A 16,137-nucleotide genomic window follows, 5' to 3' on the forward strand; every position below is an offset into this window, starting at 1 on the left:
GTGAACGTTTTGACTTAAATTCTCATCATTTATGACTTAATTCTATTGTTCTCACGTTCTCACTTTCGAATTCGCTCTCATTCTCTCTCTGGCGCTTTATGTGACCTAAATAAAAAGATTATGATCTGTTCATTAAAATAATTTTACAACTCTTTTACTTAAACAGCTGCAGTCCAATAATATTATCTTTTTATCTTTAACGAGGAGATGAGGGCTATAAGTTAGATTTAAAAAATAAAAAGATTATTAATTTTAAAAAAAAATCTTTTAAAAAAGAAAAAGATATTTATCTAAGTTGATAAGCCTCGTTTATGATATGATATCAAATTGTGTAAATATTTGATTAAAGAATATTATTTAACCGAAAAAATCATAAATCTCGCCAAAAAAATCATAAATCTCGACCAACTTGTGTGCGGTGTGGGTCCACATGTTGAGTCTCAGTTGGAGGTTTTGGAGCTTCAGCTGCTTCACCGCCCCCACTTGGTGCTATTCTCCTTTCCATTTTTCACGGAGAACACATTTTCCTCTGCTTTCAACTACAAGCACTACCACACTTCTCTTTCTCTTCTCTCTCTCTCTCTCTATATATAATGTATGTATGATATTATATACATACAGTGGAATATATATATGATTTTTTAACGAATCGTCTCTCTTCATTTTGCAAAAAAACGAACGCTCATGGATTCGATCCGCTTCGCCGATTCTCAAATGGTGGCCCCACTACCCGGCGCTGCTGTATCAGCCGTTCATCATCATCACCTACTGTGCACTCTCTCGTATCGTAGCCCCCACCGACCATGCCTTCCTCTCTCCCACTCCTCTTCTCTCCCTCGCCGTCGCCTCCAATTCGGCGTTCAACCTCGCCGCCCACCCTCCGCCGTCGGTATCACTAATTCCTCGCCGGTAAATCACCCTCTCTCTCCCTACACACACATAGATTCATATGTATACGTGTGAAACTTCTTATGATTTTCTTCACATTGTCAATAAGATTGCTTTACCAAATTGTTTATGTCCCGTTTGGTTGTGGAGATCATTTGGCTAGAGAAATGAGTACAAATTCACAATTTATTGTCTCCATACTGACCTTTATGTTACATGTATGGATACAAATTATCAGTTTGATTAGTATTCCTGATAAATCAAACTTTGCCTAATATAATTGTGTAGGTTTTCAAAACAAGTTTTTACTTCTTCTTTTTCATGGTTATCTCAGCACCAAAGGGAGGGTTATGTTGAAGTAGTTAGAACCTATTTACATAATCAGGGAGATTTTGAAAATGGATATGTTCTGTTCATAAATTATGTTTTAATTCTTTTTAGATATTGGATTCTTAGCAATCTGTGCAGGTGGAAGCACTTATTATTGATTTTTTTATTTATTTTTATATTCAAAGTCTCATTCCATCTCAACTAAAGAAGCAAATACTAGTTCAGGAAGAAATGGAGTTCTGCTTCCGTGTTATTCATGTTTTGTTTTTTTATTTTTACGTTTTTTCATATCTGATCCCGGATAATCTTCTTCAATATCTTTTTGTTGGTTTGAGAGAAGGGATCCGAGATATTTTTTGTTTTGTGCATCTGATCCAATTCTTTTTCTTTTTCTTCTTGCTTTCTATTATTTAATTCCAAAGATTTTTTATTTTATTTTATTGGAAGGTATAAAACAATTCATTTCTTGCTTTCCATTGATGTTTTTATTTTCACTAAAATTTTCAATTATATTCAAGTTTAAAGGAAGTAATTTGCTTGGTATAACCCATGGTTGAATTATATATATTTTTATTAAGTAAAGAAAATTCTAGGAAGAACCAAAATTCCAGATTCGATATGGGAAAATTTTAGTATTTCTTCATTCATTCCCAACCAATCGAAAAAGATTTTGTTTTGATTGACTGGAATACGTTCTTGATCTTGATGAATCGGAAGATAAGAAAGATCTTTCTTATCAATTTGATGTTACTCTTAGAGATCCAATTCAATCATAAATCATAAATAATAGATAATCACTCAAGAAACACAAGACATGTGCTTCTACAAATGCCGGCTGATTAATGGATGAGAAGAGACAATCCACTATAATTTGTTAGAGAAAACCAAACACCCTAGTACTGGGATTCCCCTAAACTATTTTGCAACCAAAACCCGAGCTGTTCTTGATGTACCCTTCCATGAGCCAACAAAGTCACAGCTTCCTTGCTCACTGTCAATGTTCTTTTAACTCTACCTTCCATCTCCATATCTCTAGGGAGAGCCATCAATTCCCCCATGAGTCTACTCCTCCCTCAATCTCTCAAGTCCAAACCAAAAGTGAAAAGCCTATGCATCTATATATAGAATCCTAAACCAAAGTTCTTCTTTGACAAGGAACACAATTCCTTAGAACCCAAGTATATCCCAGCAAGAAATTTTCTCAACAGAATGCTTCTAAAACGAAGCCTAATTAGAGTAGGAATTTGAGACTCAATACCCAATAGTGCTTTACCTATTTGATGGATTTTTTATGCTATTATGTTGTCTTAGATAAGTGGCAGTTTGCTGGTGTGGTTGACGTGAATCTCAGATTACACAACAATGGTTTGCTTATTGGATCTGATTACTAGAATTTCAACTTTTGATCTTGGCTAGGCTAAATCGGGACTAGTCTACATTGTTTGTGAATTTCAAAAGCTTGAATAAACTTGTCAGAGCCTGGTCATGTAGGCCTGAGCAAAAGCCTAACAATGGCAATTGCCCGTATTGATTTTACCAATTCAGAGTGCTAGGAGGGTATCTCTGGAATAGAATTAACTGCTGGCACTATTTATACAACTGGTTGCTTAATTTCTGTACATGCAAACGTGCTTTTTTCTCACTTGAGCGCCTGATATTTAATGGAAAGTAAGAGAATCTAGTGGAGCTCTTTTAATATAAGCAACATGTTTCTAAGTCCTAACAGAAAAGTCAAATCCATTTATAGTTGAGGGAATTTTTTTGTATTAATAACTAATAAGATAAAGCTACTATATTCCATTCCCTCATGTTGAGGTTAATTACTTGAGGATTTTCTTGAACTATTATTGTTTAATCTTGCAGTAATATTTTCTAGAGGTATTATTAGGGATGGCAATGGGGGCGGTTGTGGGCGGGTGTACCCCCATCCGACCCCGCCCCCGTTTAAAATACCCCAATCCGCCCCCCACCCAAAACCGCCTAAAAGGGTTGCCCTGCTACCCCGTCCCCGTTTATGTTTTTGTACCTCCACTAACACATGACTGGCCCCGTTTACTCCCAAATGTATTCCCCCCCCCCCCCCCCCCCCCAAATGTATCCCACAATTAAACAAGACTAGAAGTATACAATAATACAACCCACACAAAAAAAATTATCAATAATAGTTTAGCATAAAATTCAAATTACAAATGACAACAATACACATTAATTTAATTTCCAAAAGAAAAAACAATACACAATAATCCTAAACATGGCGGGGCGAGGGGACCATCTCTTGCCCTTGCACAGAAACCGCGCGAATTTTTCCTCATAAAACCCGTCCCTGCCCAAATTCCTTAAATAGTTCCCCCAAAACCGGTTTAAATGGGGTGGGGCAAATTGCCATCCCTAGGTATTATCCTTATGGGAATTATTTACTATGGTGGTTTTGAATGATTTCATGGTACATCAGATTTTTCCTTTTTGGAATGTTATTGATAGAGCTCCTAGATGCTTCTACAACATACCTGGGCAGCTGCTTGGACAGCTACACGTAGGAAGCCATTGAAGCATCCATAGTCTCTGGCGGTATCCCTAACCGTTCTCATCTTCTTTTTGGATGCCCTTTTCAATTTTTTCTCTTGTTGGGCAAGAAATGGGGAGAATGCATTTGTTAACCTTTTCTATTTGTATTGGCTCCCTCAGTCTTTAATCATAATTAGTATGTTAATTTGCAGTCAAGAGATGGAACATATACGGTTGGTGATTTTATGACAAGAAAAGAAAATTTACAAGTTGTGAAACCTATGACAACTGTTGATGAAGGTACTTTTTGTCCTGGTTTCCTTACTGTGAATATCTTAATTATATTTCATTATCTGATTACTAGCCTTTGTATTAACAGCACTGGAGACTCTTGTGGAGAAAAGAATTACTGGGTTTCCTGTGATAGATGATGACTGGAAATTGGTAACTTTTGTTTTTTATTGATAATCCTTTTTATATGGTCAATATCCCTATTTTCTTTATTCTAGATCATGGATTGTGTGGATGGGGTTGCTGTTTTATTAGCATTTTATCTCATTCATGCTTTTAACTTCTAAGTCATGGTGAAATTTTGTTTGACTACTTTTCTGAGAACAGCTATGGTTCCTAGAGTTGGGATATACACTTTTTGGAATTATGAAGGATAAAATCTATGAAATTGTTATGATATAAATTGCTAATTGATGTGGCAATGTGCCTCCCTTTATGATCCTATTCTGTAGTTTATCATCAGGAAAGGCACTGATTTTATGATTGTTATGCACCTAACAAAGTTCTGCTGCCGGTAATATGTGATGTTCTTGTTGGAAGGATCCATCAAAGTGAAGGCTTGGTCACAAATATACTCCATGAAAGCAAATATATGAATGGAATGGGGATGAAACATCTCATGGAACTTGGAATTGCAAGGGGAATTCATTGTGATAAAATGAAGCTCATAATTTCCTTTTTGGAAATGTTCAGCATTGCTTGAATGTGAAAAATTATTTTATATCTGCGCAATAGTAATTAGAAGCTTAGAGGCAAATTATGAGTTGGGACAAGCTAGTGAAGCAGCATGATGTCATGCATTTTGGTTATATATGATAAAAATCGTGATTAGGTAAGATTTAAAAGCATGTCTCATGTTAGAAGAAGCTGTGAAAATTCATTGAATGAAGCACCCAAAAACATGGGCAGAATTACTTGTTTGTTTAGACGATTTCCCATGAAGCATAAATACTAATATAACGGAGTTGTATTGATATTGTATCTATATCGATACTCCTTAGATACTTGCAGGCATGTGTCCTATTCTTCCCAAACATATTCATGCTTTGAATGTATATATATAGATATTATTTTGAACATATATTTAATTCTTTTTAAATAGTCTAGGACACATGTTTGACAAGTAGTTGAGCATTGACTTGCATCTTTTTTTTTTTTTTTTATAATTGTTAGTGAGAAGTTTATTGGACCACACTCTAGGCTCTGAATTGCGTATTGCAAGGCCGTGTTTTAGACCTAGAGTAGAAGTTGAATAGGTCTTGAAACAAACCTTAATTATTAATACTATATGCAAAACCCTATTGGCTAATGTCCCAATTCAAGTTGTAAATTTCCTTTTCATCCTTGCAACTTGGTGAAATTCCTGATCTGCCATTGGACAAGGTACCACAACAGGCTTAACTAACTAGACACTCTAAAATAAACAAAAATACATTTTCTATTGGTAGGGCGGAATGAAGGACTGGAGAGGGAAGAGAGGAAGGAGGGACAAGTTTCTGTTATTTTGTAGTAGGGAGAGGAAGAAGGGAAGGATGGGAGGAGAGATGAGGCTTACCTTTGGGCCCATGATTTTGCTTCCATCCAATAGTGGGTGGAAGAGGAGTGCGAAAATATGATAATTGTTAAATAAAATGGAAATGACATTATTAACCTCATTTAAATGTATTAATTTATATATTTTAGGGTCCAATGGTAAAGTCGTAATATTATCTATTTCCTTCTCTTCTTTCTTTTTCTTGATAAGTAACCATTTACTTCTCTTCCATCCAACCAAACAAATGGAGGGATTGACACTTTCCCTTATCTAAGGATTGCCTCATCCATCCATCCTCCTCTCTTTTCCATCTCCTTTTTCCATCCATCCTACCAAATGGAGCATAAGTTTTGATTACAAATTTGTCGACCTAATACTTCGTTTGGTAAGAAGGATGTAAAAATGAGTGGTAGGAAGTTCGGAAGGATGAATGAAACATCACCAGAGCAGGGAAGGTGTCCTTTTCCCTTTCATTTAAGGGAGTATAAGGAGGTGACACCTTCCCTTGTTTGGTAAGAGGGAAGGGAAGGAGGTATTTTATATATATTTTACAACTATATCTGCATTATATAATTTTACAAAATTGATTAGGAGTAATCACATCACTTTACATAATATACTATACTTATCCTTCTCAAGACCTCCTCTCTTCCATCCACTTTTGGAGGGATGGAAAATGGTGGGCCAGGAGGCATGCCTCATGCATCCATCCTTTCCTTCAATCTAATTTTCCCTTGTTTGCTCCGTCCCTCCTCTCTTTCCTCATACTGCCTTCCTTCCCTCCTACCAAATTATAGCATTCGTACTATAACCTAACAGTTAGGAGAAGTGAAATAAGGGTTTAAAGTACTTGAACATTCTTAGGAAGAAGAATTAAGATACAGTGAGAATATATTTTGTTAGATAGAAAGTTAGAATATTTGATATTTTTATTAGGGAATGTTAGTCATAATATATGTATATAATTATACATGGATGCATATGTACATTTTGATTTTTATACATATGTACACATACACAACATATACATACACGTATATATATATATATATATATATATATATTTCCATGTCCATCACCCTGTTTCCTAAGACTTTTTCATATTGTCATATTTGTGTTGTGTTGTATCTGTATATGGTATCCGTGTCCATACTTCATAAACTCTCTCACAAGATGCATTATCTTCATGCCCATGTTGCTTATGAGATTGTTTGTGTGTGTAGTAATTTTAAAGGTTCAAATCACTTGCTGGATTAAGTAGCAGCTGTGTCTTTGGGAGGTTTAGTAGTTAAGCCATTTTGGTCCCAATAGCCATGGACAAGTAGTTAAGGTGAGATGAGAGGTTAAGTACACCATGATAGGCTGGAAAGGGTGATGACTCTAAATTCAAGCACTATGACTTGAATTTAGAGTACACTATGACTTTCCACTCCAAGATTTTATGCATGATTTGGTCATATTCTTAATTGTTTTCCGCGTTGCATGTTCTTGTTGATTGGAAGCTCTTTATAGTCTCCGACTTGCGATTTGCTTTAGGTTGGCTTCATTTATCTTGTTCATGGCTTTCAGATGCTTGTATGTCCTTAAAAAAAAAAAAAAAAAAAAAAAAAAAAAAGGAAAAAGAAAAAAAAAGGATGATGAACAAGAATAGAAAAGAAAATCTCTCTTAGAAAACCAAGACCAAGAAATATTAAATGCAAAATCATGGTAAAATGCTACCAAGTCCTGTTACTAAAGATGTGGCACACATAATCCGTTTGCTCCTTATTGCACATGATCTGCCCATCTTTTTGCTTCAGTTGGCTTGTGTTCCACAAAGTCATACGAGTGAGTGATAAAACAGAGTTCAAAATTTTAAATTTTCAGATAAAATTAATGTAAATCAGGGATGATTTGCACATGATCTGCCCATCGTTTATGGATAGTTTTGGTAGAAAAATAGGTCACACCATAAAACAGGGATGATTTGATGTCAAATGTAAATCAACTTGCTTACATCATAGAAATAGAAAAGGACATCATGGTCAATTTGAACAACAATAAATTGACTTGGCATAGGCACCGTTCTTAAAATGTAGTTTTATTGAATGATTGATGATGCTACTACGTAAAGTAATCTTAGATATCAGTTCTTGCTTCTTGTTTTCTTAGCATCTAAGGCGAACCAACCAGGTTAGACTGTCTGATTAAGCTTATTCTTTTGCTTTGGTCAGGTTAAAAAACAAAAAGAAAGCTTATTCTTTTGCCCGGTACCTTATTTCTTAAGTGAACTCCACGAACAGGTCATCATTGTTCAATCTCTAGTGGCCTACATCACACTTTAGAGTTGTTTATAATAATATGATATCAATATTTCATTAATTAGAAATACTAAAAATATATAAGAAACCAGGATTATGAATTCAAAATACCAATCAGAGATAAATATGTTTCTTAGGTTAATAACAGTATGATAATTTGTTTTTTGATAAGTAATAACAGTACGAGAAATCCGTTGATGTATGGTTATTTTTGTTTCAAATCACAAATATAAAGTCAAACAAACTCCATCGTTATTTTCGTGATCTACAGCTAATTATGATACTTATTTTTGCTGATATATTCGATGTAATTTTGGTGATGTTTTACTGGAATCCATGTCTGGTTTTGGGTTAAGTACACTTATATCATACAAGCTTCTTATTGAATTCTAGAGTTAGATTGAACAGATGGATACTTGTTATCTGCATTCCAACCTTCTAGGAAACTGCTCATTTGTGGTCAAAACTCCATAGTCTATATCAATCCTCTCCAAACCATGCATTTTTCAGTTGAATAACTTAGGGTGTGAACAGTATTGTATATGAGAATCCACTTCACTTGGTATGAAGAAGGTAGCTCGAGCCATAGAATATGATGCGTGGGAGACCCCGTTTCTGTAGTTGTTACTTGTTAGGCGCTGCACTGCTACTTCATAGTGGTTACCAACTTTCTTTTCACTCTCCCTTTTTCCAGTTTTCCGTTTCTGAAATCTTCTTTTTTAATGAACTTCTTTCTGTAAGTAATCTATTTATATAGGAAATTGAGTACAATACATTGACCACAGTAAATATTTGCTGCAGGTTGGTGTTGTTTCGGATTATGACTTGCTAGCACTTGACTCAATTTCAGGTACCATTCAAGTTGTAAACCTAATTTCTACCTGTTAGGGCAATCTTGTCCTTGGAATTATTCACCATATGCTTCTTGCTTGTTCTGGAGAGTTTTAAGTATTAATAATTACTGTTTGAATTTTGAAACTCTGAGGAGAGACAACATTGTCGTTATTGTGGTATATTCCTCGTTGACAATGCAAATTGTAAAATTTAAGTTAGTTTTGTATTGATTAAATGCTCCATTATGCATGATATGTTCATTCTCTCGGACATTTCAACATGATTATCATATTATATTTTACATCCTTTCACATCGATCAACATTTTAACCTTTCTGGGACTGTTATTTGAACTTATGTTTCCTTGTTAGACATGAATTTTGTTCACTTCACTTCAGCTTTTATTGCATTTGAAATGGTAGAAATGATTGATCATTCATTTAATCAGTCATTTAGCTATTTTATGACTTTTTTTTTTCTCCTTCAAATTTTTTTTCCTGAATTACTCCGAAAAGACTCTTTTTAAGTCTCTAATTGTTTTTTATAGAGTTCATATGCATGTGGATGATATACCTGATTTGGTAATTGTGATTCACCAGTATTAATCTTTGCTTCTTAGTGCACTTTATCATCAGTGGACTTACTGTCAACCAACTTGATGTTGAATTATTTTAAAAGTTCCTGAATAGATTTCTAACTACTTATTTTTCTTATTTCTGGTCCCTAGGTGCAGTTGGTAGTCAAGCTGATGCAAACTTATTTCCCAACGTTGATAGTTCTTGGAAAGTATGTGCTATCTCCTCTTTTATTTATTGAATTCCTACTTCCAATAGCGATTTAATTACTGGCACGTGACTACGTGAGATATGCCACTTTTTCAGTGACCAAGTTTTGTGGCTTGCTTCTTCTTATTGAGAAGTTGTGGCACTTGGGTGTTGTTTGATAAAACTGAAAATTATGCACTGAAAATTTTAAGTACTTAAGCGCTGAAATTTTAAGTGCTGAATGTATTTTAATTTGAAAACCTGTTCGATAATGTTTTAATTTTAAGCACTGAATTCATTAAGATTGTTTGTTATATACAAAAGCTGAAGTCTGCAAGTTGTACAGATTACATTTTTGCCCTCAATATATGGTACTCATAACAATTTTATATTTATAATATAAAATTATTAATAAAATAACCACATTAATTCACTCAATGAAATATATCAATTTAACAATGAATAATAATGTTAAATAATCATAAAAAAAATATAGAATTCTTATCTAGAAATAGAATTATATTATATAAATAATTGATGCAAATTTAAAATATATGGATTTTGGATTACATAACATTTATGTAGGATATCAAAAAGGGTGCTACAAAGATTAAAGAAAGTAAAATTTAAAATTTATGGGTTTTTGATTACATAATATTTGTTATGTAGGATATCGAAAAAGGTGTTACAAAATTAAAGAAAGTAAAATTTAATATATATTGATTTTGGATTACATAATATTTATGTATGGTATTGAAAAGGGTGTTACGAAGAAAGTAGGTGAAAAAGAATTCTCATCTAGAAATAGAATTCTATTATATAAATACTTGTGTTAAATCAAAGAAATAGAATTCTATTATGTAAATATTTGTGTTAAATCAATTTGAATAGGTAACCAAAAGAGACGTGTTTATAAGATAATACCTAGAATTATTATTATTATTATTATAATATTTTGGGAATTTGGTAAAATTATATATTTTTTAAAGAATTTGTTCTATAGTGTAAAAGTAAAAAATAAATTAAAAAGTAACAACCAACTAAATATATATAAAGAGTTTTTCAACGAGAGAACTCACTTTGTTTCCAGATGGAGAGAGAAATTGCAAAGAGAATTTTAAAGAAATTGTAGAGAGAAGTCCTGTAGAAAACGCAGAGAGAAGCCCAGAAGAGATCATGATTATTTGAGGGTAGAGTAGTTATTAAAAAAATAGTTTTAAAACCTAATCACTTACCGTCTTCTGCGATAAGCGATAAGCGATAAGCAACCCTCTCCTTACTTAAAATTTTGGCCTGTTTTAAGCAGTGCTTAGCATATGAAGCGGTATCTTAAAATTTTATCAAACACACTTATTTTTAAAAATCACTTACCGTTTTCTGCATTCAGCGCTGAAGTAAGAAATCAAACAGGCGCTTACTATTATAACCGTGACGATGGGCATAGTACTGCATTATATACTCATTAAGAGGAGTGGGCTGGCTGGAGTAGGGAATCAATTGGAGAAAAAATGAGAAAAAATTGATTAAGATGTTTTGGTCATGTGCAAAGAAGACCACTAAGTGCCAGGAAGAGTGACAATGTCACCAACGGGCCGCTTAGCGGTATCAGCTTCTTACTTTCCAAAGGGAGGTCAGGGGTTTAAGTCTCGTAAGAGACAAGTGTGTGTGAGTACTAATTAGGAAAAAAAAGAAAAGAAAAAAAGAAGGTGTGACAATGTCCACATTGAGGATAATGCTAGGCGAAGGAGAAGACCAAAGTTAACATAGGTAGAGTTACTAAGGAAGGATATAATAACATGCGGTTTATTAAGGTTATGGCCTTGGATATAGTGAAAGGGAGAATCAGAATTTATGTAACGGCCCAATTAGTTGTAAAAAAAGCTTGTTCAGTTGAGAATTAAAAGAGTGAGGTAAGAAACAAAAAGTTAAATCTTATCTACTTTTGAATGACAACTGGAAACAAAAAGTTCCCAAGAGGAATGCCCTTTAATGTGTACTGGATGCAGCATCTACTATCCTCCGAAATTATGGAGTAGGGTGTGAGTTATTGCAAGTTTTTGTCAAATTTTGATAAGTCTAGAAAAGTACAGCTATTAGCACTTTAAAAGTATGATTAAATATAATCATGTGATTTATGACAAAAAAATATTATGGCTTTTCAAGGCGTTGGTTGACCAAGGCATGATGAAATTTGTTGTGTTGAGCTTCTTGCCCTCCTATCAAAGAGAGAGAGATTTTATTTTATTAAAATTGAATAGAGAAACAAAGTATGAAGAACACAAGGCAAGAATATGCGTGGTTCAACCACTAGGGCTTACATCCACGGCACAGAAAGCCCAAAGTGCTACATATCTTTTATTATAATAATCTTCCTTTTTATGCTCAATACAATGGTGAAGACTCCTTTATATAGGAAAAGAAATAATGAGAATGGAAAGAAATAGATATAGGAAACAACATCAATAAAATAATGAGAATGGAAAGAAATAGATATAGGAAACAACATCAATACTGAAAGATTTTTCTCCACAAATTCCTAAAAGGAAACATCAATAATGGAGGATTTTCCTCCATTGATTCCTTCAATAACAAATATAACAGTAAATCTTTAACAATAGGAAAGAGCATCAAAACTGAAAGATTTTCCTTCATTGATTCCTCTAGTAAATCTTCAACACTCCCTTTCAAGTTGGAGCATGAATGGCATGGATGTCCAACTTGCTATTGAGATGACGAGTAGCAACTAGTGCATATGATGAAGAGGTGTAACAAGATGACCTTAATAAAAATGGATCCAAAGATCCCAAGACAAGTAGCAGTAGCCTCAATTGATGAAGAGGTGTAAGAAGACAACCTCATTAAAAAATGAATCTGAAGATCCGAAACGAGTAGCAGCAACCTTGATTGATGAAGAGGTGTAAGAAGACCACCTCAATAAAAATGGATCTAGAGATCCGAGAAGAGAACCAAGAATGGTTCTGATGAAAAAAGAGAAATGAACAAAGAACGTTGCATGCTCTGATACCATGTTAAAATTGGATGCGGAAATATAAGATGTAAAATAGGAAGATGAAATAGAGAACGATTAAGAACATAGACATATACATGGTTCGGCACTAAGGCCTACATTAAGGGACAGAGAGCTACTAAGGGCTACATTTTTATTATTCATATCTATATATTGCTCGAGTACAAGGAGCCTATATATAGGCATGATAAAGACAAAAATATATGGAAGGTGTACAATAGTAAAAGGAGGCACCATGATTGGTGGAGGATTTTGCTTCACCATTATATAGAAATATTTATAATTGGAAGGAAATTAACCTGATCACCATGATTGGTGGAGGATTTTGCTCAACAATTATATAAAAATATTTATATATTTCAATAATAGGCATGGTAAAGATAAAAATATATGGAAGGTGTACAATAGTCAAAGGAGGCACCATGATTGGTGGAGGATTTTGCTCCCCCGTTATGTAGATATATTTATAATTGGAAGGAAATTGATCGGATCACCATGATTGGTGGAGGATTTTGCTCCAATGTAGAAATATTTATATATTTCAACACTTCCCTTCAAATTGGAGCATGAATATCATGAATGCCCAACTTGATAAAGAAATGCCTTGAAATAATGAAAAGGTGTCTGGAACAAAGCCGGGAAAGGCCGGAACTAAGCCGGGAAAAGGCCGGAACTACGCTGGGAAATGTCCAGAACTACGCCGGAGAAAGGCCGGAACAACGAGGGGAAATGGCCGGAACAACGCGGGGAAAAGCCGGAACTATGCCGAGAAAGGAATGTGAAGACATAGAGAATATGCTCCATGATAATAATTCCAATATATTTATTTATTTATTTAATCTTATTGTAGTATGTTTTCCTTCGTGAACAGAGTTGCGTAGTTTCTTCTCTGCACGAAATATTGCGTGCCAGCATTGGCTAGACCTGCAATGGCAGAACTACTCTATTATTTTGTTATGTTTATTGCGTTCTGGCCTCATAACCTATAGACCGTAATTTTCCTGTTTAATGATTTTACGTGCTTTTCCATAAATACGACTACATTTATTAAGAACTTGAACTTTTTGCCTCCCTTTGTAGGAGTGATGTCAGATATTTTAATATTCTTGTGTGCCATTCTATTTTGTACATTCACAACACACACATACACCAGCACTTCAAATCTTAAAAAATAAGGACATGGAAGTGACAAGGAAAAATTATAGATAAATAAAAATTTCTATATATATACATCTATTGAGTAAGACTGTTATAGAACTTTATTTATTCATTTTTTTTATATTAAGAGTTACATAATTTAGAAGATACGATACGAGAATATTATTAGGATTGTTATTAATTTATATCGACACAAACTACACTCATCTACTTTACAATTACAATTATAATTTTGTCCCATATGAAAAGAGTCATTGCATGCTTGACTAATGGTGACCATGTTTACAATCTCTTTTTTCTTTAAGAAAAAAAGTTTGGTCACTTTGAGGTGTGTTCATATTGTTTCCGAAACAGATATCGTCTAACGTGCCCACTCGTAAATATGTTTCTGTTATAAACTTATATTGGACTTGTGTTGAGGAATATCTGGGATGTGTCCACCAAGTGTTTGGAATGTTACAATTAAGTGTATGAGATAATGAAATTTATTTTTAAATTATTGACGTATTCATGAAATGATGAACACATATTTAGGAGTGTTTCTAAATTGTCAGCATCCGATACGGACACGGCACCTTCATAGAAGTGCCTGTGCTTCTTACGAGCCATTAAGTTTCTTGGTAGAGTTTCACTTGCACATGAACTGGCTCAGTTTTGTTATTATGAGGTGAGAATCTACTTTACATGGAGACAGCACCTGGCCTGAAGACTGAAAGCAGTTTTTCTTGAGTTATGTTTCATGACATTTGTCCAATTAATTGGCAAAAGGATCCCTCAAACTAATATTTTGTATCGGTTCCCTTTCAACTTCTAATTTATCTAATTTTTGGACTATAATGGCAGACATTCAATGAGATCCAAAAACTGCTTAACAAAACCAATGGCAAAGTTGTTGGCGATTTGATGACACCTGCTCCACTTGTTGTTCGTGAAACCACTAATCTTGAAGATGCTGTGAGGTAACATTCTGTTAAAACTTATTAACTGCTCAAAAACTTAACTGTTAGAGAATGTCGTTAATAATATAAATCAAGCTCTAGCTGGCAAATAGGTCACAAAAATGCATAGATGGTCACTTAAACCCAAGACAGAATTAAAGCTCTGATACCATGTTAACTACCAGTTGTTCCAAAGGCTTAAGTTGTTAGATAATGTTTCCAACAGTGTATATCATGTTCTAACACTTTTTTTTTTCGTTCTTTTATTTTATTTTATTTTATTTAGTTATTATTTTTTTTAATCTTTTATACAGTAAATCAGTTTTTTCATTTAAAGATGAGGCTTTGGCTCATTATTTTAAGCAAAATAAGATGTTCTAATTTATATAATGGATTCCATCCAAGGATGAGAAATTAACTGGCGTAGCTTGCAAACTTTTTTACTGTCTGCTTTACTAAGAGTGAAGCACATGCTTCTTACAAAGCCTGAAGTATTAGAGAAAAGGGATTCTATGGGTAATAAAAATTGTGTTTCAGTGTATTTTTTGAGCATGTGTTTAGCAAAGACGTGAGAAGGAACAGAAAGTTATCACACAGCATTACTCATACAACATAAATTATGTCTCGACTTACCTTCTTTCAAATACGATCTCATGGCTTTTGAAACGTAACGATTGGCTTCTCATTGGAGACTTTAGTACCCTAAAATAATTCTTCTAATTTTAGGTTGTTGCTTGAAACAAAGTACCACCGACTTCCAGTTGTCGACAGTGATGGCAAGCTGGTAAGTGATCTATTTTGTGCTTCTTTGTTGAAGTTCATTGAATTTGGATCATTATGAGCAGTAAATATATGTGATTGATCTCTATTTGTCACAATGTTATAGATTGGAATCATTACAAGGGGAAATGTTGTTAGAGCTGCCCTTAAGATTAAACGTGCTAGTGAGAAGACCCCATAATTTCAAGATTGAAAAATTCAATATCTCCGATGTATTTGAAGTGATGGTGTCTTCACATTATCAAATTCACGCATTTTGCAGTCCCAGGTATTATTTTGGTTCAACCATAGCATCAGGCAGGAGGCATTTGATTGTTGTCCATGTATTTTTCTTGACCGATTAGAGCATTTAGAGGTTAGTGATCCATTGATCTCCCAATGCTTAGTCTTCTTGTTAGAAATTGCATATTTTAGTTTGTGCTTGTAAATGTTGAGGCCCTTGAGGGGTAATTATCTTATTTTGCGTGAAACTTCTGTATTATTTTCAGACTCTGGTCAGAACTGCACACTCCTGTATTAATTTACATTATTACGCATAATGAAATGTAAATCTTACAGTTTACTGGTAGTAGCTCAAGTTGTCAACTTATTTGTTGAAGAGAATTTATGCTTTGTAATGGCATGGCATGGCATGCATTCGGTGTCATTGCTTTTACCTTCAAAATTCAATCAAAAGCTAGATGTTTCCTTTGGACGAGATTTAAGTTCGTTCATCATAACAGTGATATTCCAATAGGGTGCTCAACAGCTCGTTGTTTAACTTCTCTGCCAACTCTCTTGCTTGCCTT

The 16,137-nt window shown here is 34.1% G+C and overlaps 1 protein-coding gene across 2 annotated transcripts; it reads left to right on the plus strand.

The window, feature by feature from the left end:
* The first annotated feature begins 441 nt into the window (after positions 1 to 441).
* Positions 442 to 15,920, plus strand: LOC132300001 (CBS domain-containing protein CBSX1, chloroplastic-like). Of its 2 annotated transcripts, XM_059796928.1 has the most exons (8): positions 460 to 909; positions 3,936 to 4,023; positions 4,103 to 4,167; positions 8,650 to 8,698; positions 9,409 to 9,467; positions 14,475 to 14,590; positions 15,296 to 15,353; positions 15,456 to 15,920. In XM_059796928.1, exons 1-8 carry the CDS (start codon positions 685 to 687, stop codon positions 15,528 to 15,530), a joined length of 735 nt encoding a protein of 244 aa, XP_059652911.1. In that variant the 5' UTR covers positions 460 to 684; the 3' UTR covers positions 15,531 to 15,920. The 2 variants fall into 2 exon arrangements, with proteins under 2 accessions (XP_059652912.1, XP_059652911.1); XM_059796929.1 differs by lacking the exons at positions 14,475 to 14,590; positions 15,296 to 15,353; positions 15,456 to 15,920 and adding an exon at positions 13,094 to 13,533 and having other exon boundaries at positions 442 to 909.
* Positions 15,921 to 16,137: the final 217 nt, after the last annotated feature.

The sequence above is a fragment of the Cornus florida genome, unplaced genomic scaffold (assembly GCF_030987335.1).
Source record: "Cornus florida cultivar Cherokee Brave unplaced genomic scaffold, ASM3098733v1 CherokeeBrave_3.0.0_Hap2_Chr03, whole genome shotgun sequence".
In the NCBI taxonomy this organism is placed as follows: domain Eukaryota; kingdom Viridiplantae; phylum Streptophyta; class Magnoliopsida; order Cornales; family Cornaceae; genus Cornus; species Cornus florida.